This window comes from Puma concolor, chromosome D1 (genome assembly GCF_028749965.1).
Source record: "Puma concolor isolate L17-30 chromosome D1, mPumCon1.1.hap2, whole genome shotgun sequence".
NCBI lineage: Eukaryota > Metazoa > Chordata > Mammalia > Carnivora > Felidae > Puma > Puma concolor.
Genome location: NC_141676.1, coordinates 100,991,106 through 101,018,910, shown reverse-complemented (window position 1 = coordinate 101,018,910; position 27,805 = coordinate 100,991,106). Strand labels below are relative to the sequence as shown.

The 27,805-nt window shown below is 57.9% G+C and overlaps 1 protein-coding gene and 1 long non-coding RNA gene across 4 annotated transcripts in view; one reads left to right on the top strand and one right to left on the bottom strand.

Moving 5' to 3' along the window:
• Nucleotides 1-525: 525 nt before the first annotated feature.
• Nucleotides 526-25,466, bottom strand: SCN4B (sodium voltage-gated channel beta subunit 4). Of its 2 annotated transcripts, none has more exons than XM_086678999.1 (5): nt 25,341-25,466; nt 11,750-11,922; nt 10,566-10,794; nt 8,034-8,163; nt 526-4,320 (listed from the first exon to the last, which is right to left on the bottom strand). In XM_086678999.1, exons 2-5 carry the CDS (start codon nt 11,903-11,905, stop codon nt 4,227-4,229), a joined length of 609 nt encoding a protein of 202 aa, XP_086535125.1. In that variant the 5' UTR covers nt 11,906-11,922; nt 25,341-25,466; the 3' UTR covers nt 526-4,226. The 2 variants fall into 2 exon arrangements, with proteins under 2 accessions (XP_086535125.1, XP_025784909.1); XM_025929124.2 differs by lacking the exon at nt 25,341-25,466 and adding an exon at nt 20,444-20,818.
• Nucleotides 22,860-27,805, top strand: part of LOC147576940 (uncharacterized) — a 14,217-nt gene continuing 9,271 nt past the window's right edge. Inside the window, exons 1-2 of one of the 2 annotated variants that reach the window (XR_015241321.1) lie at nt 22,860-23,068; nt 24,907-25,109. This is a non-coding gene — a long non-coding RNA (uncharacterized LOC147576940). Of the gene's footprint in view, nt 23,069-24,437; nt 25,110-27,805 lie in introns of those variants that run through there. The other variant, XR_015241320.1, reaches the window with a different exon arrangement.

The following is a 27,805-nucleotide window of genomic DNA, read 5'->3' as shown; positions in this document are numbered from 1 at the left end:
TACGGAGTCATAGTAGACTCGACTCTGTTGGGTCCAAACACACACACACGACCCCCAATTCCTTCCCAGCCTGGCCTTATGCCCAGCAGAAACTTCTGAAGTCAGGAACGCCTGGGTAATCCATCCATGTTCAGGATAGTTCAAGATCAACAATATGGAATGTGCATGGGCAGAGGTACAAGCCACAGCTCCCTTCCTCTCCACCGCTAGAGAGCCTGTCCCCTGGAACAGCCAGCTGGAGGGACCAGCCAAGCAAAGCCCGACCAGAATCATCACCAAGGTCATCAGTCCAGGGAGGGCCCTGGCAGTGATTCCAGTGTTAAAGGGCCAGCTTTCCAACTTCCCTATGAATGAACGTGCCCCACGTTCTTAGACATTTTCCACGTATGATCATACCAGGGCAGGTAACATTTCAGACCAGGAGACCGGGGCTCGGGAGGTAAAGGAACCTGTCCCCATTACAGCTGGCAGGTAATAAAACCGGAACCCAACTCCCCAAAAGCCAAGAATGGAAGCCCCAAGCCGTTTCTATTAAACATAATTTTTATTTCATCCAAGGCAAAGCTAAATAAAGTTCTACAATGCCAAACGTGGTATAAAGGCAAGAGAGTTGATTGCATCCATCATTCTGTGCTTGAACACAAGTCATGGCTGGGGGTGTGCATATCCGTGCCTCCCAGAGGCACCCACGGACCAGAGGCCTCCCGGACCCATCGCGGCACTGTTTTGATCTATAGTTATATTTAAAGAGTTGACTATGGGTATTGTCATCCAAGCCAGAGGAATAAACGATGCATAAGAGTGTCAAAAGCTCTGAATATCAGGTGGGAGGGGAGGGACTCCAACCCGGGACAGAGTAAGGTGAAGCAAGCTGTAGGATTTTCTCGAGAAGTTCCCCTCCTTGCCCTCCCCACCCACCCCATCCCCCCACTCCCAACACTCATGGCAGCTGCCTGCGACCGTGGGAGGGAGTCAGGGGGTAATGGGGCCCAGAAGCATGGCTGCTCTTCCCCTCTGTCTCTTATCCTCTCAGCCTCCAGGTGGCCCGACAGCTATAGCCCAGGCCAGGAAAGATGACTCCCCAAATGTGCCGAGTCTCCCCCCATCTCAGGCACACTCAGCCTTCACACAGGCCTCCTACACAACCGCGCTTCCGTGCACAGCCCCTCCCCCCCCCCAACTCGACGGGCACATCCTCACCTGCCACCATCTCAGGAGCACGCTTTCACACCCCTCCCTTCACACCCCAGCTCTGGTCAGCCAGCCAGGAGGGAAAAGCCTGCGCTCCGTCGGCCCCTCTCCCAGACCACTCTAGCCTTACAGGTTCATTCTGGCGGCCTTTTGCTCAATTCCGGCCCAGGGAGAGACGCAAGGCCTAGAATGCTGAGGTCCTCGTTTGAGGCCAAGGATGGGGAATTGGAAGAGACTCTCGTGTTGGGTCTCGCGGACTTTACTGTGGGCACAGCTGCGTGCCTCCAGGGCTCCCAACCCTAACTCTGTGAATGGCTCTCTCTAGCCCAAGAGCCCTGGAGACACCCTCACCAGCCCCTGCGCATCACCCTCTGAGATCTGCGCGCACTGACGGACGGCCTGGGAACATGGCTTTGCCCGTCTACATTCTATGGCAAACCCATGCCAGTGTGCCTCCCGGGTGCCCTCCCAGCGCTGGGGCAGAACATTCTCTGTTGCGGGGACAAAGTTGAGCACTCTTAGTCCCCATTCGCTCAATGCCCGTAGTGCCCCCAGGCACCGGGGCAACCCAGAGTGTCCCCCTCGGGTCCCCATTCTACCCCCTCTATTGAAAACTCCCAAACAGAAGCCGTGGATAAGAAGCTTCAAGCATCAGAGCCAAGGTTTCTAATATTGCAGAGACTAAAATAATTCCAAGGGGGAGGAGTGGGAAGAGAGCGAGAGTGGGTGAGAAAGAGAAAGTGCATGCGTGCGTGTGCATCGATGTGGGTCTGTGTCTGTCTCGTGGGGAAGGGACACAGAGGTGAGGACACGACAGGCTTGGAACGACTCCTCCAATGATAAGGCCTGGCCTCCTAGATCCCTTTCCAAGCCAAAGAGATTTTTTTAAACAAAAACCCGTCAAGCCTCACAACAGTCCTGGGAGGTAGGTAAGTATTATTACACCCACTTTATAGACGGGAAAAGCGGAGCCCAGAGCAGATGCGTGACCACCTATCAGTCAGCAGTAGACCCCGGAGCGGACAGGATGATGCTCTCCCCCCACCACCCCCCTGCTCTGGAAACCCTGGCCTCCTCTGAAGAGAGTAAGAGGAATCCCAACCGATTCGGATTCAGCTCGTTCAAATGTTGAAACCGGGAAGGAGAAGCAAGCAGCTTTCACGAAGGTGGCCACAAGAAGTTTTCCAAAAGGCTGGCAGTCTGTGTGTTCGCAAAGCCGCAAAAATCTGAGCCCAAGCCTAGAGTTCTGGGGGGCCAAGGATGGGAGCCCTAGAGGCAGATCAGAGTGGGACCCTGTAAACCCGTCAGGTGGGGTGAGGCCCACGGGTCACAGCCAGGCACCTGTTATTCAGCGCCCCCACCTCCACCCTGGGGGCAGCCCGCGGCCGCTTTTGGATAGGGAGAATCCGGTGGCAGCCCCCTAACCCCTGGGGAAGGGGGCTACTCTCATCCTATCCCTCCCAGGCCCAGAGGACAGAGCGCCAGAGAGGGGGCGAGCGGGAACAGATTGTGGAGGCCTCCCCTAACCGCACACGGCTCTCTTCACCCCTCCTCCCGCCGCATGGGGACACCACCGCTGAATTCCCTGTCAGGGACCCCGACAGTTCCATGATCCCATCACTGTCCAAGGGGCCACTGGTGGGCCCCCTCAGCTCCCTGGTCCCCAGCACGGTCTTGGGAGGAAGCAGCACTACACCAGAGGTGACCATCACGTCCAGGCCGGAGAGGGGACAGAGGGGATGAGCCAGGACATGAGGAGCTAAGGCACAGTCCAGCCCCACACACAGGGACGTGCAAACCAGTTCTTAGAGAAGCAGGGAAGACTGCGAGAACTCTCTCCCTGCCCCTCCCCCACCCTCGGGGGGGGGGCGAGGGGGGAGGGTGGCACAGCTGAACGGGAAGCAGCCGGGAAACCCAAGGGCCCTCTCTTCCAAAGCGAGAGGATCCCTGAGGTGAAAGCAAGCCTTGACCCCAGGTTGGAGGTGAACAACCCGGGGCCAGGGGAGAAGGTGTGATGGACGGCACGGGGGCACGGGTGGGGGAGCGAGCCCACGGGAAGGGAGGGTCTGAGAGTGCAACACCTCAAGCAAGATGACGCCACCTGCCGCATCAGGGAAAGAGGAGCAGAGGGGAGCCAAGCTCGGGAGTTCCCAGGGGCGGCCATGGTCCCGCCATGCCGAGGAGAAGGGGCAGCCAGCACTGGTGGGGCCGGGGTGGGCATCCCAGTGTGGCCGAGGGGCCCTGGACACCGGCTCGCCCACGTCCGCAGTGCTGGTTCCCCGAGAAGAAGTGCTAGGAAAGGCTTCAGTAGCACCCCCAGTGCTCCAGGAAGGCCGGGACCCCCCCCCTCCAAGACCAAGATGGTCAGCCCCAGTTGGGAAGGTTCACAGACTCCAAGCAGCAGTGGGGGACGGGGGGTCTGGGGGGGTGGAGATGGGGCAGGGGCTGTGGGACACCCTGTGGAGGGGAGGCAGCGCCTCCCCAGAGGGACCTGGCGGGTCAGGTGTCCATCAAAGCCACTCACGGTAGCCACCCCCCCCCCCCCCGCCAGCAGGCTCCCACCCCCGACCCTGAACAGAGGCCTGTAGGCCACAGCCACCGCAGAAAGGGCTAGATCTCCACGTTATTGTTCACTTGGGTCCAGCTACCGGGGCAGCCCTCACTGATCACCCCCCCAAGCCTCTCTTAAAGAGAAATCTGGAGGAAAACCAAGGTGTTGCTCATACAGGGTGGGGAGACTGAAGAAGACCGCATGTATCCAGGTGTCGGGGGACCCACCTTCCACACCGCCGAGCCCTCCTTTCCTTTCCTGAACTTTCCACAGGCCCCCTCCCCTGGCCGGCCCTCATCCCTGGGGAGCCCCGGCTGGGAGGGGGCAGGCAGGCTGGCCAGGACCCCGGTTTCTCCCCAGAAAGACTACAGCTGGAGCCAAGCAGCAGGTGTCTCAGGCACGTGGGTTCACGGATACGGCTCAAGCATCAGTTCCATCATCAGAAAGTGAGGCCCCCGGCGGCTGCTCGGCCCCCAGCAAGGGCTCACACTTTGGTTGGTGCTTTCTCTTCTGCCTTAGAGCCAGGTAACCCATTCTCTGTGTTATCATTCCCTGAGGAACTCATGAGGCACTCTTTCCTGGAGAGGGAGAGAGCAGGAGAGGGCACTGGTGAGGTGGTGAGGACAGGAGCAAGAGTAAGGGGTCAGCTCCGGAGAGAAGCGGTGGGCCCCACAACCCGCCCCAGGCCCTCTCTCTGGCCTTCTGGAGGGCAAAGGTGGCGAGAGGTCAAGTCATCTAACCTCTCTGGGCCTCAGTTTCCTCATCTATAAAATGGACGTAACGATGACACCTTCTTCGTGGGGGTGCCACAAGGCATCAGCGAGCACCTGGAACAGTGCCTGCCACGTGGACAGGACCCGGTAAGGCTCACCGTCACCTAGTCGCCCCCAACGTGGCAAAAGGCAAGAAAGAGTACCAGGCGCTGTTCCCAGGGGCCAGGGCTCCGGGGAAGCCAAGCCAGGTTAATTCCCAGGCTGGGCCAGCCCAGGGGAAGGGTCCAGGCCAGCGGGCAGTACGTCAAGGACAAAGAGCTCCTCCCCAGGCCCCCGGCAGGCCCTTCAAGGCTCCCTGAGCCGGCTGTGAGCAGAGGTGGAGGAACACTCACGGAAGAGGGGGAGAGACAGAGCAGGGCATCGAGGGCGGCAGGTGTGGACAGAGTATGGCGGGATGGGGAGACGGCAGGAGGAAGGAGAGATGGTTACAGGGGAAGACATCCCCCAGGAGTGCCACCACCCTGCCTGCCCAGAACTGGCCATGTTCCAGGGTAAGAATGTCCCACCTCAAAACAATTAAAAAATAAAAGGGATGGGGGGGGGGGGGCCTGGATGGCTCAGTCAGTTAAGCGTCCGACTTCGGCTCAGGTCACGATCGCACGGTTCGTGAGTTCGAGCCCCGTGTCGGGCTCCGTGCTGACAGCTCAGCGCCCGGAGCCTGCTTCGGATTCCGTGTCTCCCTCTCTCTCTCTGCCCCTCCCCTGCTCGTGCTCTGTCTCTCTCTCTTTCTCAAAAAGAAACAAACATTAAAAAAAAAAAAAAAAAGAATGCCCCACCTCAATGCCCGTACCCAGGCTGCCTACGGCTCTCCAGAGAAGCCCTGACCGCTACATCACTCCGAGCTCTCTGCTTGTGAAAGCTTCCGAGGCTTTTTCATGGCTGCTGTGGCCACAGACTATCTTCGCCTCACCCCGGACTTGTGCGGCCAGCTTCGAGGCCTTCGGGAAGGACTTGCTATTTTGTCCTCATCGGTTTCGTCTTGCAAAATTTACTCCAGAGCTGCAGCCTCTCGAGCTCCTCCTAGATCCCAATTCTGTTCTCTAATAGTCACTCGGTTCCCGGAAATTTGATATTCTTGGTGTCACTCAAATCCTAGTAACAATGAATAAGCAGGGCCCGGTGGCATACCACTAAAGACCCCTGTGCAGATGAATCTAGCTGTCTACCTGTCTGTCTATCTGTCTGTCTGTCTACCTGCCTGCCTACCTATCCCTATACCTATGGCCAACCCAGACAACCACAATCTATCTAATTGTACTCCCAAGCACTCCAGATTTCTTTACTGAAAATCTACTCGGTACCCAGCGCTGTGTCAGACTAGCAGGCGCTGAGCGCTTGCTCTCAGGAAATTTGCAGTCTTCCAGAGAATGTGACATTAAACACATGACCCCAACACAATGATAGGGTGAAGGGTGTGCCAAGGAGGGAAGCCTTCTCCTCAGGGAAGCCTCCTCCTAGGGATCGGGGAGGGCTCTTTGGACATGTCGCAGAAGTTGAGTCCAACAAAGATGAGCAGGAAAAAGGGAGGAGACATTCCAGGCAAAAGGAACAGCGCCTTTGAGGAGAAGCCCAGAATTGATCCCAAGATGCTGTCCCGCGTCTCCCTTCTCCTCCGGAAGCCACCCCATCTCTGCTGTTAATGCAGGCTTTCCTGCACTCACAGTACCCTTTGCAGGCTTCCCCGGGGTCTGAATCCCACCTCCAGCCTCCCCTCCCACCCAGTCCCTGTGCTCACCGAGGCCAGACCCATTCTTCCAAAGCCCTCTGATCATGCCAGGCCCTGAGAGCTCTCACAGGCTCCAATGCAGCCAGAAGGAAAACCGATCTCAACCCGGACTCCCAGGTCCCCAGGGGTCTACCCGCAGCCCCCTCTGCAGGCTTTTTCTCTCCTTCCCCCCCCCCCCCCCCGCCCCGACCACACGCCCCGCTCTCCCAACAAACAAAATGCCTTGTTCTTCAGACACATCCCTCCTCCCAGACTGTCCTCTTCTGCTCTCAGCAGTTCTGGAACACCCTTCTCCGGACCCTCCCCAGGGCTTAAATTATATCCATCTTGCAAGGCCTATCACAAATGTCCCTTTGGCCAGAAATCCTTCCCTGGTGTTCCACCCTCTCCTGAACCCCTGGAGCATTCTACTGCACCTCTGGGTGCAGTGTTATCATCTGCAGCAACCTCTTGATTTATCAGCACCCTAGCAAGAAAACATTTGGTCTGCCTTGTCCTTGAGGAACCCATGGTGGTCCCCGAGAACCACTGTTTTCTTTTCTAAGTGCTCTGAAACCATATGCTGAACAGTCCGTTCTCCAATTTTGCTAACCGTCAACAGCAAAACTGGTTATTAAAAACAAACTGTGGTCCAACTCCATGCTCCTGGTCCCTCTCCAAACGCTCCAAAACCCTGGTCATGATGCAGGGAGACAATCCAAGATTTCTTCATCCCCGCCAGTGCGGGAGGTGATACCCCGAGCCTCCCGCTCTCTACCCCTCCCTTCTTACCAGTACAGTTTCTGCCCTTTCCAACCTAACTCCCTCTTCTCAACAAAGCGGAATGTCGAGGGGCGCCTGGGTGGCGCAGTCGGTTAAGCGTCCGACTTCAGCCAGGTCACGATCTCGCGGTCCGTGAGTTCGAGCCCCGCGTCGGGCTCTGGGCTGATGGCTCGGAGCCTGGAGCCTGTTTCCGATTCTGTGTCTCCCTCTCTCTCTCTGCCCCTCCCCCGTTCATGCTCTGTCTCTCTCTGTCCCAAAAATAAATAAAACGTTGAAAAAAAAATTAAAAAAAAAAAAAAAAGCGGAATGTCGGGAAGAGAAGCAGAGCAGCTCTGGGGCGCCTGGGTGGCTCAGACCGTTAAGCATCCAACTTGAGCTCAGGTCATGACCTCTCGGTTCATGGGTTCGAGCCCCACATTCCAAATGCCTTTTCACATTCTCCTGTTCAGGAGCCCGACACAGTTCTGGCAATTCCGGGCCCCGGGGCTGGGCCCCTGCTCTCTCTCCCTCCCCATCCGTCTTAAACCTGAGCTCGCCCTGGGGTTTCCGGCAAGGCCCTATCGGCCTTCTTAGATTTTAGTCTCCCCCGTGTGAACTTTCAGAATAAGGGTCTTCCCATTTTAGAGTTTCTGTACACGGAATCTCTCATTTTCTGTGATTCGACAAAGCAGGCGTCGTCAGTCCTCTGGTAAGACTTAGGCTGGGGAGGTGCACATGGAAGGAGAGGAGCTAACAGGACGGACAGGAAGACAGCTAGAGGAGAAAGAGCAGGCAGGTTGCATCCGTGTACTCCGGGAACTCAATAAACTCCTCCAGGAGGGAGAGGAAGAGGGGCTGCGAGGCGGGAGGAGAGGCGCAGGGATGGGAAGGAGGGGTAGGAGTGGGAAGCGAGGACGGGGTGAGGGGACACGTGGAAGGATGCAGGCGGACGGGGGCAGATGGCAGTGGGATGAGACAACGCCGGGCACACCCCCACGGGAGGAGACGGGACGGGGTGGCGGGCCCGTGGCGGGGACAGGAGCCAACTCACTTTTTCTCCTGAGTCTTCTTGATGACGAAGGCGATGAATTTCTTGAGCAACAAAATGCAGATGAGGAGTCCGATGACCCCGCCCACGACGCTCAAGATGATGAGGGTCACTGTGTTGTCCACTTCTTCCACTGCACGGCCAGAGCAGGGAGAGGAGGGGGTGGGTGAGGGGAGCGGGAGTCACCTGGAGCCTGGCATTACGGCAGCCCGGCGGCTACAGCCCTCCAACCTCGGGTCCGCGGCCCTCCCCAGGCCTTGCGGCGGGAAGTAGAAGCTGGAACATGGCGTCCACCGGGCTAAGGCACAACATGAAGGGGGCCCTCCCCCGGCCCCCTCCGTGCACACACCCTCTCACAGACACACACACCGTTCTGGAATAATCCAGACGCGGGGCCACAGCGGCTTTTGACCCCCAAATTGCCACATCGAATGTCATTGCTTCTCTCTGGGCCTCTTTTGTCCGTGCAGGAAAAATGAAGCATCTCCCTCTAACGACTTCTATGTGGCAGGAAGTCTTCAGGGTCAGGTCGTCCGGATTTGAACTACAGGATTTCAACAGTCACTAACGAGCTGGTAACTGGAGCTGGTCACTAACCCTTCTACCTCGGTTGCCTCATCTGAACTCCTGACGTCCGGAACCCCCTCCACTCCCTGCACCCCGACCTCCGTCGAGAAAATTCCACCCTTCCGGTCGTTTTGGCCAAAATGCTCGCAGTCATCCTTGACCCCTCCCTTCTCCAAACCCCCCATCCCATTCACCTGAGAATCCTGATGGCCCTAACTTAAAAATCCCAGAATCTGACCTCTCAGTGCCACACTGGCCCAAGACATCCTGGCCTGGATGTTTGCAGGAGCCTCTTAACCAGACTCCTTACTTCATCGTCTATTCTTGGCCCTGCAGAGAGCTTGTTCCAGGTTAACTCTTCTGCTCAGAGCTCTTTAGTGGCTCCGTCTCCCTCAGGCGTGCAAGGCCCCACACAATATGGCTTAATCCGACTCATTTCTATTTGCTCCGCTCCAGCCACAGTGGCCTCTCTCTCTTTTTTTTGTTTTTCTTCCCAGCCACAGTGCTCTCTTTGATGTTCAGGTATCTGCCTCAGGGCCTTTGCCCTTGCTGTTCCCTCCGCCTAGACTATCTTCCCAAAGATATCCCCATTGCTTCCTCAAATGTCCTTCTTCTCTGTTGCCTTTTTGGTGCGGCCTTCCCCTCTTTCCTTCCCCATTTTGCTTTTTCTTCACAACACCAGCTATGTTCTCTTCGACGACATCATTTTCTTCTTTGTTTTGTTTACTATATGTCTCCCCCGACTGGAAGGACATCTCCAGAAGGGCGGAACTTTGTCTACCTTGTTCATGCTGTATCTTCGGCACCCAGAACAACGTCTACCACACGCTAGGTACTCGATAACTATCGCTGAATAGATGAATGAAGGAGTCTATAAAAATGGAGAAAAAATCCCTTCAAAGGGACGTGTGAGGATCAAAGGCGCGAAGGTAAGACACAGCGCCTAACTCAGGGTCTGGCACCCAGAAATGCTCCATAAATGTGGCTTCCCTGCCTCTCCTCTTCCCTCATGGAAAGGCTGCGCACAAAGTGGGATAACATCCAAACATAGTAGAAGAGGTGATGCTCTACACAGCGTTGACCCAGATGGCTCCAGGCTCATGGCGAGCTGCCTGGATGGCCGCTGGCTCTGCCCCTGACACGGCCAACAGTGAACCCATGGGCCTCTCTCTCTCCAGGCCCCACATCATCCAGGAGGGCAGTGAACCCCCAGGAACACAAGAAATGCAGCACAAGCAGGATCCTTGATCAGCTTCCCTCCCTTTTTTTCTCTGCTTCTGTGCCTCCTTAGCCTGGCAGACGCCCCATCCACGAAGCCCAGCCTAACACCTCCAGCCCCTTCTCTAACCACTTCTAGCGCCTGGAGTCATGTGACCACCTGGCTCCTCATCACCGGCTTCTTCACCCCCAATCCTTCCATCCGTGCCAGACGGCAACCCCCAACTGGGGTTTAAGCTCCAGAGGGGAGCAACCGTTCTTATCAATCTCAGTTGCCTGTGCCTCTCCACGCTCCACCCCTACTTCAGTTCTCTGCTCACCTGTCTTCTGTCCTACCCTGAACTCCAAATTCCTCAAGGAAGAACACTGTGGATCAGTCGTAGCCCTTTTGGTTGGATACCTGGCATGCGACCAACAGTTGCTAAGGGAATCCACAAGAGCAGTAATAATCGGCACACCCCAAGAACTTCCCCGCCACAAAACACTCCTAGCTCGCGTCTCTACTTCTCACGGGTACCCTAGGAGAATGCAGATTCTACAGATGAGGGAAAGCGGCTCAGAGGAGCGAAATGTATATCACGGGCTATTCAGCAGCAGAATTCAGTCTTCCTGCTCAGTTATTTGAGCTTCCAGATGTGACTCCAGTAACTCTCGAGAGCATAAAACAAAAGAAAACACCAGTGGGGTCCATTTTGCCATTTCACCGTAACACTGAGTGGGCTATCCCTTGTCCCAGCCCCCACTGCTTACGTTTATCAACGACTTGGAGGGTGATGGTGGCCTGGTGATGAATATTTTTCTCCTTGGGGTTCCTCACATGACAGGTGTATTTGCCCGTGTCGCTGAATTCTAGGTTCCTCAGCAGAATGGAAATGTTGTTCATCTTCTCCTTAGTGGAGCCCTCCAGAGTGATGCGGTCATCGTCTTTTGACTTCACCTTGGGGTCAGACTTCTCATTCTTCACTGTCCCATCTATGATCTATAGGGGGAAGGAGGTGGGGAAGAGATGGCCGAGAAAGAATCAGAGTCCTCAGAAGTCATGGCATCACTTCAAGCCCATCCCTTAGGTGCCTCCCTGCCCAGGTCCAGAAAGAGCCTGCCGCCAGAGACGCTCCCCCCCACTTGGTTTCCTCCCAATATCGATGACTCTGCCTGTCTAACCTGAATTTTGCTTGCTTCACACTAAACCCATTTTCTGTCATTAAGGTCTCCCTGGAACGCAGCACAGCTTTTACTGCTTTCTTCTTAAAAGCCTTTCACATAATGACTCCGGCGAATCCCACACTCATTTCCCTCTGTCAACACCCCCCACCCCGGCCTTTGCTGACACCTTGTCCCCTGTCCATCTGAATTCTGGCCCTCCGTCAAGACCTGGATCAGTCCCAATCCTACGGCACCGTTCATCAACAGCCTCTGAGTTCGGCGTTTAATTACATCCAGAGTTGGTCTCTTGTGGCTTCCTTACTTACACCTTGGGACCCCTACCGGACCGTGCGGTGACTCCTCCCTAAGCCCCTGTTGACTGATCCACCCCGCCCCCAGCCCACAGCCCTGCCAGATACTCCTGGAGAGCTTCCTCTTCCCTCCCTTCAGGTACAGCTCCCCAGCCCTTCCAGAGGTCTTTTCTCTCTCCCGTTTTTTAACTTATTTTCACACAAGCAATCCAAGTTTCAGGTATTCCTTCAGACCAGACAAGGACTCTAGCCAAGAATTCCAACAAATCCCCCAATTCTGGAAACACAGTCTAAGCATTCCTCCCACTTGGATCTTTCTGGACAGCTCTGGGAAGAATGCTAGGAGCAAGGGTGACAGAAGGTGGATTCTGGGGACCATTGCAGCGATGTCAGTCCAGAAGGGACCAGACCAGGGGAACGGGAGGCAGGGGTAAGGCACAGGGAGCTGAGCTGTCCCCTCCCCTCCCCCCCACGACTTACAATCCTGAATGTGTCACTGCTGTTGTACGACCACCAGAAGTAGAGGTCCTGGAAGCCAAAGCAGCTGGAGAACGTGCAGGGCAGCAAGATCTCCGTGCCGTTGACGGCGTAGATGGTGGTGGCTTTTCCCACGGACACCTCCAGCGACAGGGACATGGGGAGCAGGAAGAGACCTGTGTGAGAGACACCACCCCCCTTAATAAAACCCCACGGGAATCCCCAGCCTGGAGCTCTGGAAGAGGACACTCGGGCAGGGAGGAGTGGCTTGGCCGGGCAGGGAGGTCTCTGTCACCCTCGGTATCAACTTGGGGAGGACGGTCCTCTTCACTGCAGCTCACACTGCCTGAGCCACCCGCCCTCATTCATTTCTCCCGCCTGGCCCGGGCCGGTGAGCCGCCCTTGCGGCGCACGGAATGACCACCAGGGGTCACCCCAACCCAAGAAAAAGGGGCCCTCGCCGCGAGTCGGCGCCCCCTAACCCGCGGGGCAGTCCCTGAAAGTGCCATTCCGGCACCCCGCAGGTGCCGGACGGGCTCGGCCTATTGGCGGTGGGAATGGCCCCCTCGTTACATTTCCCGGATTGGGGGGTGGGGACGAGGCGAGGTCCCACGCGGGGAAGATGGGAAAATGGGCAAACCCAGTCCCCGACACCGCGCAGCGGCCTCTTCGTCCTGAGCCCTGGACACTCGCACCGGCCCCCAGGGGCTGAGAGGCTGAGGGCCACCTCCCGCCGGACCGTGCCTGCCGGGCCGGGTCCCACGGCCCCTGGACACCTGCCGGATCCTGAGAACAGGAGGAAGGCGACCCCCCCCCCCCCCCCCGGGCCAGGACCGACGGGGGTGACCGGGGGACCGGGAGAGGGGGTGGGGTGGCTCGGAGGCTCGGGTCAGGCGAATGTAGGAGAGAAAGGGAGCGGGCAGACCCCGCTGGAGGCAGACTCCAGACGACAGGGATGCACGGGATACGGGCGGTGTGGAGGGTGCCGGACCGCTGTCCCCTCCCGGCCCGGAGTAGCCCGGACTGTTCCCCACACCCCGGGGCCCCTCTCGGCCCTCCTTCCGGGAACGTTCCTCGAGCACACACCCCCCCCCCCCACCCCCCCCCCCCCCCACCCCCGCCGCCGGTCTCTTTCTCCCAACCTCGCACCCACTACTCAGGACATCATTGGGCCTGAGAACCACCAGTCTCCGCTCGCCTCTGGGACCCACCTCATGGCCCTGGCCCTCCTCCTGTCCTACAGAGCCCTTTGAGGAGACCCCCGCGATAGGGGGCGTGGGGAGGAGGGGCGTCAGAATAAGTATGCCTAGCTGTCCTTGCCCCTAAGTGAAAGGGGCACCTGGGGTCGCCCTGAGCGAGGTCTCAGAGAGGGTCCTACTCAGGTTGCCAGCCATCCCCGGAATAACGACCCTTTCCCGGGCCCAGAGCTCTGCTACAGGCCGCACGTGGGTGATCCCATTTCATTCCCAACTCACACCTGGAAGATGGGTATTTCTGTAAGACCGAGCCACTCAGGCGCCCGGACTTCCGGCTCAGGTCAGGATCTCACTGTGGGTTCCACCCCTGCCTCCAGGCCGGGCTGAGGGCTCGGAACCTGGAGCCTGCTTCCGGTTCTGGGTCTCCCTCTCGCTCTGCCCCTCCCCCGCTCTCGCTCTGTCTCACCCTCTCAAAAATAAAAATAAGCATTACAAATAAAAAGGTGGGTATTCGCAATCCTACACTTTACAGACGGGAAAAGTGAGACTCCGAAAAGCAAAGCGTGTTGCCCAAAGTTGTACAACTCGTGGGGTTCTGGAAACGTGAACCCAGGTCTGACACAAGAGCTAGCGGGCAGGAGGGAGCAGCCTTGTGGCTGCACTGACTCCCGTCCCGAAGTTTCCCTGATTTTTCTTCCCAGACTGCAGCTCCTCCCAGCTGCTTGGACCTCCGGCCTGACGTTCCCAGAGTGCCCAAGCTAGAGGCCCCAGGCTGATCCGTTACTCTCACTGCCCATCTTAGAGACGGGACAGCAAGGCCCCACATGGGAAGTGACTTGGCTGCACTGACCGGGCGTGATGGCTGGGCCGCCTGAGACCCCCCGCCCCCTCAGCCCAGATCCGCTCTGCAGACAGTCCGTAGATGGGTGTTGTTCCCAAGACAGCCAGGGTCAGTCCTTGTCTTAGGGGTCACCAACCTCTCTCTTTGTCCCATCCTGACTCGCAAGGACCTCTTTTGTCTACCGTGATTCCTTCATGGTCCCTAATCAGTTTCCCCTTGCTTTGCTCACCGGAGGTAATGATGCACCTAAGCAGTGCTTTTTAAATGACAGCCAAGGGCTCCAAGGAGAGCCAAGGGCCCCGCTTCCTGCACTCAGGGCTCCACTCAGCTTCTTCACGTCCCCTCAGCTGCAGAAGGCAACGTGGAGGGCTCTCACCTCGAAGGTCAGAAGGAACACGCAATGGTCCAGGAACCCATCGTGGCCCCTGCCAGTGTCGATCACAGCCGATACTTACTGAGCATGTACTATGTGCCAGGCACATCGGATCTATACCCATCCTGTGAGCGACGTGCTATGATAAGTCCATATTATAGATGAGACAACTAGCACAGAGAGGTTAAGTGGCTCGCCTTTCGGTCAACAAGAAACATTTCCAGCATTCCAAAGCCCCAGAGCAAGAAACTCCTTTCTCACATCCTAGTAGAGAAGGGTTTGCCCGCCAAGGTTCCCTTGAGTGTTGAGAAGTTAGCCCTCATTCTTCGATCGGCTCTTACGTGCCAGGAATTGTTCTAGAATGTGGCTTTCCAACTTGAGACAGCATCGGGATCACCTGGAGGACACTTACAGATGGCTTGGCCCCACCTCTGGAGTTTCTGATTCAGTCCAGAGAGCCTACTGGAAATTAGAAATTTGCATTTCTAGGGGCGCCTGGGGGGCTCGGTGGGTTAAGCTTCTGATGCTTGATTTCGGCTCAGGTCACGATCTCATGGTTCCTGGGTTCGAGCCCCGCATTGGACTCGGTGCTGACAGTGCAGAGCCTGCTGGGGAGTCTCTCTCTCTCTCTCTCTCTGTCTCTCTCTCTCAAAATAAATAAACACTTAAAAAAAAAGAAATTTGCATTTCTTCATGTTCTCAGGGAATACTCTGGTCAGCAACAACACTTTGAAAACCACTGTCCTAGAGGATTTATCCACATTAACACCAGTGTTTATTAGAACACCAAAAGGTAGGTATAATTTTTCTCATTTTACAGATGGTGAAACTGAGGCTCAGAGAGCTTACATAACTTGCCCAGGGCCACATAGTAACTGGTGAATCTGGGACTGAGCCCAGGGCATGTTATATGCCCTGTCTCATTTAATCCTCATAATAATCCTACGAGGTAGTTATTTTTATCCTTAATATACAAAATGAAAGGAACAGGCTCAGAGAAAATCACTTGCTCAAGGCCACACACCCGGTGAGTGGAATAACCAGCATTCACACTCTCAAGGCTAGCTCGGCTCACTGCTCCTGGTTTCCTTTTTCCCTCTGCCCCTGCCCTGCAACACACCTCCCCTAGAGGTCTGGGGACAGCAGCCAGACAGGAGCAAGCGTCCGACTTCGGCTCAGGTGACGATCTCACGGTTTGTGAGTTCGAGCCCCGCACCGGGCTCTGTGCTGACAGCTCGGAGCCTGGAGCCTGCTTCCGATTCTGTCTCTCTCTCTGCCCTTCTCCTACTCTTTCTCTCTCTTTCTCTCTCAGATGTAAATAAACATTTAAAAAAAATTTTTTTTTGAAGATGGCCCTTCGTAGGCAACCCGAGCTCTCCTTCTGACCCCCATCGCTCCCCCAAACCAAGGAACAGAGTGTGGAGCTATGACGGGGAAGCCTTCAGGAGAAGCTTCCTAATAACCACAGGCCTCCCTCGGTGCCCAAGCTCCAAGGACAGCCATAGCTCCAGCCTCCAGTGCTCGCTGGCACCTCTGGCCAGGAACCCGGATCCTGAGGCAGATGGGGGGGATCTCAAGTCAAGGGTCACATCCCCTCCCCAACCCTCGCCAGAATGGGATATCCAAGAACACCAAAAATACACATCGAAAGCAAAATCTTTCTGACTGCTTTAAATAGGGAGAGGCCAAAAAGGGCAAAAGAGTCCAAAACGGAGGACAGGCTATTTCTTTAAGGTCTAGCTCATGACAATGCATATTTCTGCCTGATTAGTGTGTGCCTATGTGGATGACTTAACTCTAATACACTCAGGATTCCCACAGTGAAACATTGCCATTCCCAGCATAGCCTGGAGGGGACAAAGGAAAGGCAGAGAGGCTTCCACGGAAAAGTCCAAAGCCCTGCCCAAGTTCAGGCATCAGAGACGGCGGGCAAGCCTGGGCTCTGCACCGCACAGCCTCCCAGCGGTCTGGAAGTCCTGGCCGCTATGCCTGGGAGGCTCGTGCACAGAAAAGCCAGGGGCCTGTCTCCCGTGTTCTCGCATTGGCAATGCTCTACTGGGGGGACAGGAGGGAACAAGGGCAGATGTTGGTCCACCAGAGGCCCCCGGAAGAGTGCTTCAGTAGGATGACCAAGCCAGGAGCGGACTGGTCAGCAGGTGCCAAGCAGGCCCCACACTGCCTGCTGACCTTGATAAAGTCAGAGACGCCACAGCCCGCATGCACACCCCAGACCAGGGACGCCTGTCTTTCCTACCTCCTGAGCTTGGTATAAAGACAAAACATGAGCTCACAAAGCCCGTGAAGGGCCTCAGTGAGGCCACCCCTCTGACCTAGGCACCTCGCAGGGAGAGGAGGATGATATTTGAAAGGAGGGAGGGGGACAGGGCTCACCCCCATCACAGGTCTGGACATGACCAGGGGACCTCTAGGTCAATGGCCAGTGTCAGCCGAAAATGCCCCCAGGCCGTTCGCACACTAGTTTACACTCGTGCCCTATATCACCACGTGGAGGTGATTGTGTCTGTGCGGCCATTTCCTCGGAGTGAAGACGTTGCTTAGAATTTCAACTGTTTAGAATTTCAGTGTGTGCCTGTATTTGGGACTGGGGGCCTCTTTCTAGCCTCAGGGGTCGATGAACAAGGTCTCACCCTGTGGAATACCACCCTGAGCCCCAAATCTTTGCCTTTGCTCCCTGAAAGGCCCTGACTACCCAGCGACTCTCGGAGCCTCCACTTTCTTTGCCCTTCTGGGAAGCCTTCGGCCCCTCCACTCTCATCTGGGTGCTGCGGGTATTGTCTGAGGAGTCACTCGAGCTGCCCAAGTTTTAGTAAAGTAAAAAAAGCCCTAGGGGCGCCTGGGTGGCTCAGTCGGTTGAGCGTCCGACTTCGGCTCAGGTCACGATCTCGCGGTCCGTGAGTTCGAGCCCCGCGTCGGGCTCTGGGCTGATGGCTCAGAGCCTGGAGCCTGCTTCCGATTCTGTGTCTCCCTCTCTCTCTGCTCCTCCCCTGTTGATGCTCTGTCTGTCTGTCTGTCTCTCTCTCTCTCTCTCAAAAATAAATAAACATTAAAAAAAAATTTTTAAGTCCTTGGCGCATGCAGATGTAATCATTAAATATTCACACCAGCGGGAATCTTACGGTCACCATCAAACATTCCAAGGCAAATGCCAAGGCAGGAAATGGTCTGCCACCTCTCCCCAAATCCAAGGATCAATCACGCACACACACACACACACACACACCGCCAGAGGGGAGGGAGCAAAGAGGGGCAAGGTGGCATGGGCTCTAAGTTTAGCTCCAAGGGCTGGCCTGGCAGCATGGGAGGCCGAAGCGGGCTGACTGTAACAGGGAAGCTGATACGCTCTGGTCCCTGGCCCCGGGGGGAGTCAGACAGAGACAGGCTCAAAGTTAGAGCTGAGTAGCAGAAAGTGGGCCGAGGCAGCAGGACAAGACCCCTCCTGGGGAGCAGGGCCCTGGGGGCCGTGGGAGGCAGGGCTGGGCCAACCAAGGCCCCTGGGCCCAGAGACAAAGGAAAGATTTCAGCTCCCTCTCCCTAGGCAACCTGCCTACTTCCTGCCCACCCCCAGGAGCTTTGCTGAGACAGAAGTGTGCCCCCGAGAGAGTACTGGATGCTCAGCAAAACCAGCTTTGCCAACAAGTCCAAACAGCGAGCCCGCCCCCCCCCCCCCTTGCAGCCACGGAATGGGTGTGTGGGCACAACCAGCCGGCGGCTTATGCAGAGATCCCTGCACTCTCAGCAAGACGTGGCAGCACCTGTGCCCAGGGCCTACCTTTCGCACTGATCCTAGCACTAGGGGGGGAGGGGAGGGAGGGCTTTGGGATACCCCCACGGCCCGCATCTCCAGAAAACCAGCCCGTCACCCAGTCCAGCTCAAAACCAAGGGCATCTCTCCACTCCTCCTCGTTCCCGCCCTCTTCTCCGTGAACTCCTTACCTCGCCCTTTCCTTTCCTTTTCTCTGAGCCGGTCTGAGCACCTTCTCCTTAATTGTCTTCTCGTTAAACAAGCCCTTAATAAATACATACCAAGGGAAAGAGGGTTGTGCAACATAGCACCCTCACAAGTGATAATTAAACACAGATCACAGCAATTAAGCCAATCGGGGAACAAGGAAGGGGCGGGCAGGACAGACATATTACCAGTTACAAGCTCAGGAAGGGACTGGCACCCACGTAAACCCCAGCCGCAACAGTACGACCTTGGAAACTGCTTCTCTGTTTAAGAGAGGGATATGTTGTGGGGTTAGGAGAAATCTGTAGTCTCAATAAGTGAAACTGAGTTTGACATGGGGTGGGGGGGGGAGGGACCCCGGGGAGCTTACTGCTTTGTGCCCAGTCTCTGCAGGTGTCTGGGCCCCCAAGCCTCTATCCCTACAGGCCTCACCCCTTCTTCAGCTCAAGAGCACAATCCTGCTGACCTTCCCTCTCACCAGACTTTAGTCAACTGGGAGGCAAGTTGGGCTGACAGAGCCCAAGAGAACTGGATTCTGTCCCACTTGACCATCAATTGGCCACGCTGGGTGAGTCACCTTCCCTCTCTGGACCCTGGCTTCCTCATCCTTAAGGGAGCTCTGTGATACGGTTTTCAAACTTCCTGCCAGCTCAGATGCTGCCAGGGAGCTTCTCAAGTTGGCTGTCCAATTGCCCCTGTATCTCCCCCGCTGGACTGGGAGCAAAGATAGCGGCTGTGTCCCAAGCTCAAAGCAATGCCCTCTGTGAGGGCTCAGTAGCGGCCGCCTGGGCCGGGTCCAAGGAGGGACCCTGGTGGTCCTAAGTCTACCCAGCTGAACAGTCCTTGGGGGAAGGGGGGAGGGGACGTTTTCCACCTGGAGCAAAGTACCAAGACTCTGCCCACCGCAGGCAGAAGGCAGGGCAGAGGTGTTGATAAGTGGGCTGGTTTAATGACTGTAGGAGTTTGACTTCCCCAGGGACCCCTTACCCCTGCCGTGGCCACCGTGGGCACCTGGGCTGATCAGAGGCAAGATGGGGGTGGGGAGAGCTGGCACACAGCGGCCCTGCGCCCACCCGATGAAGACGGAGCCTCAGGCCTCGCAGACGCCAACCTCATCAGGGTCACTGCGAAAGCAGCACACACCTGCACCCAAGGGACGAGAGACAACACCCGTGTCTTCTCGCCAGCTGTAGGGATGTAAGTAAATCAGTGGCTCCTGAGTGAAAGAAATACTCTACCCTCCGCCGCACCACGTGCATACACGTGGCCACACAGGTCCGCATACAGTTTATTTACATTTGCACGCACAGCAGCGGCCGCCCTTAAAAGCTTCGGTCTCCCTGTTGCCGGCACAAACGCCTACATCATGTACCTAGCCTGACGAGGGGAGCCGCCAAAAGCCAAATCTGACAAATATAAACAGGAAGAAGGGCAGGTGCCAGAGATGGGGTCAGCTTACATTGAAATCCAGCTATGATTTACGAGGGGATTTGATTCTGGACTGATACCATTCTCTAATCTCTTGGAGTTCGCCACTCAAAACTGTCACGTGTATATTAATAGCTATTAATACTGTCTTCCTTCGGGGTCCTCTGGATCTGTCTCCTCCGTCTTCATACTCATCCCAAAACGAAGAGCCCGGGAGCAGGTTAAACAGGTCCTCCCTGTGGTATCTCTTTGTAAAGAGAAGGAAAAGATCTTTCCTAAAAGGGGGCTTGAACGGTTCTCCAAGTCCTCCCAACCCTCCCCAGTCCCTAGTGTGGGGCTGCGGGAAAGACAGTGGGCACTGAGGAGAGAGAGGGCAGAGACAAGCGGGAAAAGGGCCAGGAGGAAGGGGAGGCCCCCTCCACCCCCTCCAACTGGTGCATCCCGATGCCTGGGCATCAAGCCTCCAAGTTGCAAACAGCTCTGGGTAGGGGGAGAAACCACCATCCCGACAGTCACAGGTGCAGCCCGCCTGGCATCCCCCCTACGCCCGGGGCACAGACACCCTCCCCCAGCAAGCCTAAACCTCAGGACTCGAGAGACCCGTGCTGCAGCGCCAAGATGCAGCTCCAGAAGCCCGGAGCTGAAGGCGCCAGGGACAGCAAAGAACTAATCACGGGGCTGGCGGCCGTTGGGGCGGGGGACACGCACCGTCCCCAGAGAGCCCAGCCGCGCGAGCCGGGCGGCCGGCACGAAACTGGTGGCGGCGCTGCTCCTTCCGTGCCGCACTCCAAAGCCCACCCGGTCCACCGCACTTCTCTTCTAAGTGTCCCCTCCCCTGGGGGAACAGGGTGGAGAAAGAGGAGAAGAGATCAAGCTGGGGCTGCCTTACCCAAAAGCCCAGTGCCCAGCCATGTCGCCGGGGCCGCGCCTCGGTCCCTGGCCCCGGGCATCGTTCTGTGGTCTCCGGAGCGCGCCAGGGGCGCGGGGACGGGCTACAGGGCACAGCCGCTCGCGGCCCCGCGGTCTGCAGTGGGCCGCCGAGCCGCCGCGAGCTCTGCGCCGCCGGTCGGGGCTCGGGAAAGTTAGCGGGGAGAGCGCAAGAGCAGGGGGAGGGAGGGAGAGGAGGGGCCGGCTGCTGGAGCCGCTGCTGAGGGCACCGGGAGGAGAAGGAGGAGCAAGAGGAGGAGGAGGAGGAGGAGGAGGACGGGCAGGAGGATCGCCGACCGGGCGCAGAGGGGAGCGGCGCTGCGCCTCGGCTCTGGACGCGCTCCAGCCGCAGGAGGGGCGGCGGCCGCCGCGGAACCCCGGGCGCCCCCGCCCGCTGCGCACCCTGCCCCGCCTCGCGGGCCGGGAGCCCCGGGAGCGGGCCGGGCACCCCGCTTCCTCCCCAGCGCGGGCTGGGCGGCTGCGGCTCAGCACTGCAGGGCCACCCGCAGCCGCCCGCATCATCCCGTGCGCCGAGCTGCCAATTAGGAGGATAGTCGGGGGTGGGGGTAGATGTGGAGCCTTTCGGGTGTTGGAAGGCTGTGTTGCTCTGCTTTGGGGAACGCGAGTCGGGCGGCGGCTCCCTCTCCCGGGGCCGCAAAAGGACCACTCGAACGTCCGCGGCCGGCACTGCCGCAGCGGGTGAGTGCGCGCGCGGGCTGGCCCACTGCGGACCCCCTGCACCTGCGGCCCGCCGCCCGCCGCCCGCGCCCCCGCGGCTCAGGGCCCGGAGAACAGAGCCTCCAGTTGCAAACGCCCCCCCCCCCCCCCCCCCCCGCCCCCAGACCTCTCCCGAAATCGTGATGCTCCTGGCTGGGGAATCAGGCCAGACACTCCCTATGTGCGCCCGCTGCACCCTACTTCTCATTTTGCCCACCCAGGCTGTCCCCCCGGAACCTGCTGTCACCCTCCTCCAAGGGATTCCCTGAGTCTCCCTTTTGGGGGTGGGGAGTAAAGGAGCCCAGGGCAGGCCTCCCTGCTTGGGGTTACAGCCAGGTCAGAGGGCTGAGGTGCCAGGGCAGAGGAGGGAGCCTTATCCAACCTGGAGGGACAAGCGAGTAGGGCTATTTGCCGGCCACCCAGACCCCCTCCCTCCACAGATCCTGTCGGCCTCCCTGACCCTCCAGTCCTTGCAGGTCTGGACACCGGTTCAGATTTGGAAGCCTGCTCCCATGTCACGGCCTGAGCCCTGCAACAGCCCCATCAGTGCCCCCACTTTCTTAACCTGGGGGTCCCCGGCCGGGCTTTAAAGAGATCCTGGGCTCCTTGAGGTTGTCGGGAAGATGCTCTGTGTTTCCAGGAGAGAGGCCCACTGCCTTTCCTCCGTGTCGCTGTGACAGTGTTGTGGTGGCCCTGGGGTTAGGCGCTGGGGAGTCCAATCCCAGCTCCAGCACGCACTGCTGCGCGACCTTGAGCAAGTTATGCAATCTCCTGCAGAAGCCTCATCTGTACTTTGTGATAGTTACCTCGTGGGATGGTTAAGAGCAGTGCTACTGAGACGGAGCCACCGGGAGGGGCCTCAGGGCCTCGCTCTGGCCCTCCTGTGGCCCCAATCTCCTCACTGGAAAAGGAGTTCGCATGTCAGAAAGGAGGGTGGTCCACGCACCTCCTCTTCTAGACCGTGCTCCGGGTATCCGGGATCCTAGAATTCCCTGCTCAGATGACTCAACCCGGAGCCAGCCTCGTCCCCAGGCGCATCCCCTCAGGAGCTGACCGTGCCAGATGCACCCGTAGGCCCGGAGAGTGGGCAAGGGTCAGCTGTTTGCAGGGGCTGGGGAGTGGGCAGAACCTGACATGCAGGGTGGAACGTTGCCAGACAGACGCGAGAGCCCCCACCCCTGCAGGAGCCGAGAAGCAGCCCAGGGAATCCTTTCTGGACCTGGTCCTCGAATTAAGGCCAAGGAAAATTAATCCATTCGGAGGATAACAGATAAACTTTAACACTTTGGCATCTTGACTTCTAACTTCTAGTTAGGCATAGACGTAATTTCCATTCGTCCACTTGCTCCGGGCCTTACAAACGTCAGAAGTGGACCTGACGATGAAGACCGAATGAGATATTCTTTTATGCAAAAAGTGCTTAGCGCAGCGCTCGACAGAGGGTGAGCACACAGTACCTTTGCGCTCATATTATTCTCAAAGGGGTCTGTGACCCAAAAATGCTGTCTCTTCCCATCTCCAGGCTCACCTCACCCTCTCCTCCCCACCGGAGATCCTGGACACTAGACCAGCAGGGCGGGCATCAAAGCTGCCCACTTTATTTTTACAGCAGGGGTCATGTTTCTCAGAACAGGAGGCTGAGGTGAGGGAGGAGGTGAGCCAAAGGGAAGGAAAGTGACCCCTGCCCAGAGAAGGGGGAGGAGAGGGGACAGAGCTCTCTGGATATCTTTAGATCCTGGCGACCAGAAAAGGGGCCAGTGTCCCCAGTGCCCTCCGCGTCCCTGCTGGCTCGCTGCTCATCATTCTTCACAGCCCAGAGAATTCTAAGGAGACACACACATTTCACAGATGAAGAAACGGGCCCAGAGAGGTAGGGTGTGGAGCCCAAGGTCACAGACAAAGCGAGTCTTAGAGCCAGGATTAGAACCTCCCCCACTATGTGATTCCCTCTGTCCACGCCCCCCCCCCCCCCCCCCCCGCAGCTTTCCTTTAAAGAACATCAGGAGGGTTCCACACTTGGGCAGAAGAAGTGCTTGAGAAATGCATTAGTGGCTAGGAGATTTCTACATTTATAGAGCACTTTCCCGAACAATTCTCAAAACCCTAGACCATTGATCCAGCTTGGAGGGTCCTCCTGAGTGTGCTGGGGAGAGAATGACCCTTTGAAAAACGTCTCCTTGAGGAACCCTCCCTGATTTAGCCCCCTTCGCCCCGCTCAAGAGCCCCCAGTCCCTGGGTGGGGGGCGCGATTTCGGCACTTGGCTCTTTTCCCTCCTTCTGCTGGAAATCCCTGGAGGGCCAGGATGGTGTCTTGGACATAAGCCCCCAGCGGCACCCTGATCCTTGCTTGATCCTTGCTGGTAGCTAATGCACACTCAGGTCCTGGGCAGCCTGCTCAGAAATACCCTGAAGAGCAAGTTTTCAGGGGTTGCAGAGAGGGAGTGGGGGAGATGGGGCCTCGATTCAGGGGGAAGGAGGTTGTCTCCTGGGAAGGGGTCACGTAGGTTCTTTGAAACAGTTAGTTCAGGTGCCCTATCGGTTGCTGCCCTCCGGGAGCTGGAGCGGAGCCAGGAGGGAGAGCATAGGAGGGAGGGAGGGTCGGTGTGTGGCCGGGGAAAGGGGGAGCCCCCAGCAGAACCCCAGCCCCCCCAGTGACCGGGAAATGCTCTCCCAAGGGAAGGAGCTCACTCCAGGGGCGGTCCCAGCTTCTAGCAGGGCAGGCAGATGGGAGGCTCAGGCCCCTGCTAGTTCTCGGAAAGGTGGCCAAGACCCCGGCAGGGGAGGAGGTGGAAAGGGACACTCCTATGAGGTCTCGGGAGCTATTTTAAGAGGAGTTCCTCCTAAGTAACTGGAGCCTGGCAGGGAGCCTCCCCCCACTCCCCCCCACTCCTCCCCCCACCCCCCAGCCCCTGCGCTGGCTCCCCCATGCCCTTGCCCCAAGGCCCCTCTCCCTCTCCTCCCCCACAGCCCCCGCAAGCGGCTCCTAGCCCTGGCCCTGGCCTGGCCTTGCAGATAACTGAGCTCACTGGCAGTGGTGTAGACTCGGAGACTCAGAGACCACGGGGCTCTGCGGGGAGCCCCCGCGCTCCCACCTCTCAGCTCCTCTCCCACAAGCCTGGGATCTACCCCCAGAGGCTGCTTCTCCCACCAGCTTCCCTGAGCCGCCCCCGACCCCTCGCTTATAAACGGAGCCCCAACCTCAGGACGGCGGAACTGCAGGCGCCGAGATCCTCTGCCTGCATTAATTTAAAGTTAAATGCCCTCAAACCTTTCCGCCTCTCGGGTTGGGGCTGGGTGCACGCCATCCGCACAAACTTTTGGGAGCCTCCTTCCTAGTGCACCTGGGTCTGTTCCCTGCCCGTCCCTCCCCGCCACTCGCTCGTTCCCTGCAGCTCCCAGTGCCCGCTCAGCCGCCCCCAGCCGCTGGCTCGGCACCCACTGAAGTTTGGCAGGTGCCGAGGGGGTTAACAGGACAGCACGCACCACACCAGCCCGCAGGCACGTGGTTTAGCGGGCCGGCCAGGAGCCGGTCCTGGCCACCTTGCCCCTGCTCCCCAAGCCCACCTCGCCTTGTGGAGTTGGAGTAAAGATCAGCTCTTCCTGAACCCTCCTCACCCACCTCCACTTTCTAAGGGCTCTGGGCACAGGCAGGCAAGGCAGCCACCGCCTCCATGCCACCCATCATCCTCTTTTTCTGTTTTCTTCCAGGTTCTATCCAAACATCCTTTCGGGCAAAGGGGGTGGGGAGCCCCAGACAGATGAGCTCATTGGGAGGAGGAGGGCAGAGGGAGGAGGGAGCTGAACCGTCCTGACCAGGGAGGTGCTCACCGGGCAGTCCCAAGCTGGAGAGGGGCGTGTGTGTCCACTTCCAGGAGCAGGCATCCGCTTCCCTGCAGCAGCTCAGAGATGGGGTGAGTCCCCGGCATCTCTTTATTCCGGGCCACGTGGGGGTGGGGTGCGAAGCCCCAGGGCAGGGTCTCAGCTACCCCGCCCAGCACCCCAGAGGTTGTTTACTCACTGCTTCGAGGCTTGCCATGACCCCTGCCCTCCCGTCCAGGGAGCCTGGGGACTCAGGAGGGCTGGGGGCTGGGGGCATTGGGAAGGCTTCTTATTCACTGCAGCCTGGTTGCCCCTGGGACTACCTTGTCAGCTGGACGGCCAGGTGTCCTCCCGGACCCGAGACCCGGTTCTGCCCTGAACGGGGCGCTGAGACAGACAGACCGAAACAGAAATGTAAAGAGGTGTGGAGCCCCAGACGGGACTCCCTGAGTGTTCTGATGCGGTCCCGTTTGAACACGGTAGTGCAGGAGCAGCAGCTTTCGGGATTTCGCAAGGGGAGGGCCGGGAGGATGTGGGTAGGAGGGGAGAAATGGCAGGGGAAGAAGGTGGGGGAGATGGAGAGTCGGCTCCTTGGAGTGAAGGGTAACTTGGAGAAGTTGGAGTGTGACCCAGGCCCAGGAGGAGGGGTAGGAACCAGGAGACAGCTGCCCTGAGAGCGAAGAAGGGGTTTTACGTGTTTCCAGAAGCCTAGAGAGGAGAAGGTGGCCAGAGACCAGAGACCAGAGACCAGGGCTGTTGGCACAGAGCTGTGCGGTCAAGGGCCAGGCCACGGAGGGCGGAGGGGGGGATGTTAGGAGTCCACCGAGAAGGCTTTGCCTCTGCTTCCAAACACTTTTGCCCTCACCTCGTCCATGGTCATTTCGAGGTTGGCTCTGAGGCACCCTTCCCCCACTCGCTCCTCGATCTCTGGGCTGCGAGAGGCCGGTCCTCTGCCCCTTTCTGTCCTTCCTCGCAGTGCGATGTGATGCCTTTGGCGTCGCTCTGCCCTGGGTTTGAGTCCTCTGCTATGTTCTAGCCATGTCACCTTGCGTGTAGACGTACTAAGTATAGCAGAACCTTGGCCTCCCCATCTGTAAAAGTGAGAAAAGGATGCATATTTGGGGAGTTGTCCTGAAGATTCAGTCAGCTGACACCCCTGGAATGCTTAGCTCGGGGCCAGACACAGGGTAGGTATTCAGTAAATGGTGGTTATTCTTACTAGTCTAGCCGGCTCTCTCATCGGTTCCCCGCCACCCCACCTCCCCAGCTCTCTCAGGCTGGACTCAAACCCAGCCCCACAACCCTTCCACTGCAGCGGGGTGTCCACACGGTGTGAGTGGGCCACAGGGCAGGGATGGGGAGGCTGAAGCCTTTGGTGAAGCTGGGAGGGCCCACGGAGGAGAAGGCGGTGAAGACTGGCACCTTCTATCTAACAGTCTTGGCTGGAAGGACAGGGGAAGCTTTGCCCTGGCCGGAGGGCCAAGGACACAATTTGCGCTTGGCCTGGTCTTTGGAAAGAAGTCCCCGAGGATGCTTGACCCCAAATCTCCACCTTCTCCCAGACTGTTTCTCACCGCCAATAGGCGCTCGCCACCTCCCCTCTCCCCACCATGGATGAATCAAATAAAGATGAATAGGGTGAAGGGGCACAGGGTACAGAGGCAAGCTGGGGAAGGCTGGGACTGAGTAAGAGGCAGAGGGACGGGAGCTGGCCCGTGCATGTCATGTTAATCTTCAGGCAAGCAAGAGTTAATCCTCCTTCTAGCACTTGAATCTGAAAATGAGGCCTGAAGAGGGCCATTGTACTTAGGAGGCATCCAGAAGTATGCCCTGATGTATGAATCTTTCGACAACACCCTCAAGCTATGCTTGAATACCTTCCGGGATGGGGATCTCATTACCTCCGAGAAACTCAACCCTCTGCACAGCTCTGACTTCCATTGGATCTCTGTCTGTCTCTGCCCACCAGCCCTAATGTGTCGCCTTGGGGCACCACGGCACAAGTCTAATCCCTCACCCCGTGGCCACAGACCCGGCCACTGTATCGGCCAAGAGCTGTGACACACGCTTCCCCTCCTGGTGGGATGAACCCTCTTCGGCTGCCCACGTGCCCACAGGAGGGGCTCACAGTCTGTTGAGGCAAACAGCTCCTGGTCCCGTGCCACCTGTTTTATGGGCCAGTTGTCCCGGTTGAGAAGCAGAAGCAGCTGTGGTTGGGATAAAGGTGACTCTGTCAGGGCTGCGAGGGAAAGCCCCTCCCGTGGAATCCCAAGTAGCCCAGCTGAGCACCCAGTGCCCACGTGCCCCCTTCCCTAGCACTTCCTGGACGCTCAAAGGTCATTACTGCCAGAGAAAAGGAAGAAGTTACTTTCCCAGTCTTTCTCCCTTTTCTAGCCAGAGGCCTCCTCAGCCCTACAGGGGAGGGGGCTCGTAGGCAAGGCCACCTGGGCCATCTGAGAAGAGCTCCCGCAGCGCCCTGCCAGCACGGACCCTCTGAGCCCTCCAGATGCCACAGAGGAGGGCCAGGGACCTAGTGGGGGTTGGTGCGCCTGTGTTTCAAGCCGCCCCGGCCCCAGGCCCCCGGGCATTGCCCAGCCCCCTCTCACGGATGGCTTTTAGATACCACCCCCACCCCCGCAATATGAGAGGGAGACAAGTCACCTAAGAGGGGCCCACATACAAACCGACATGAGGCCAGTCACGCTATGGGGGTGAGGAACGCGACCCTGGGAACTGGAGCCAGGGGACGTGAATCTTCGCATCTGATGATGGGTCATCCTGGGGGAAG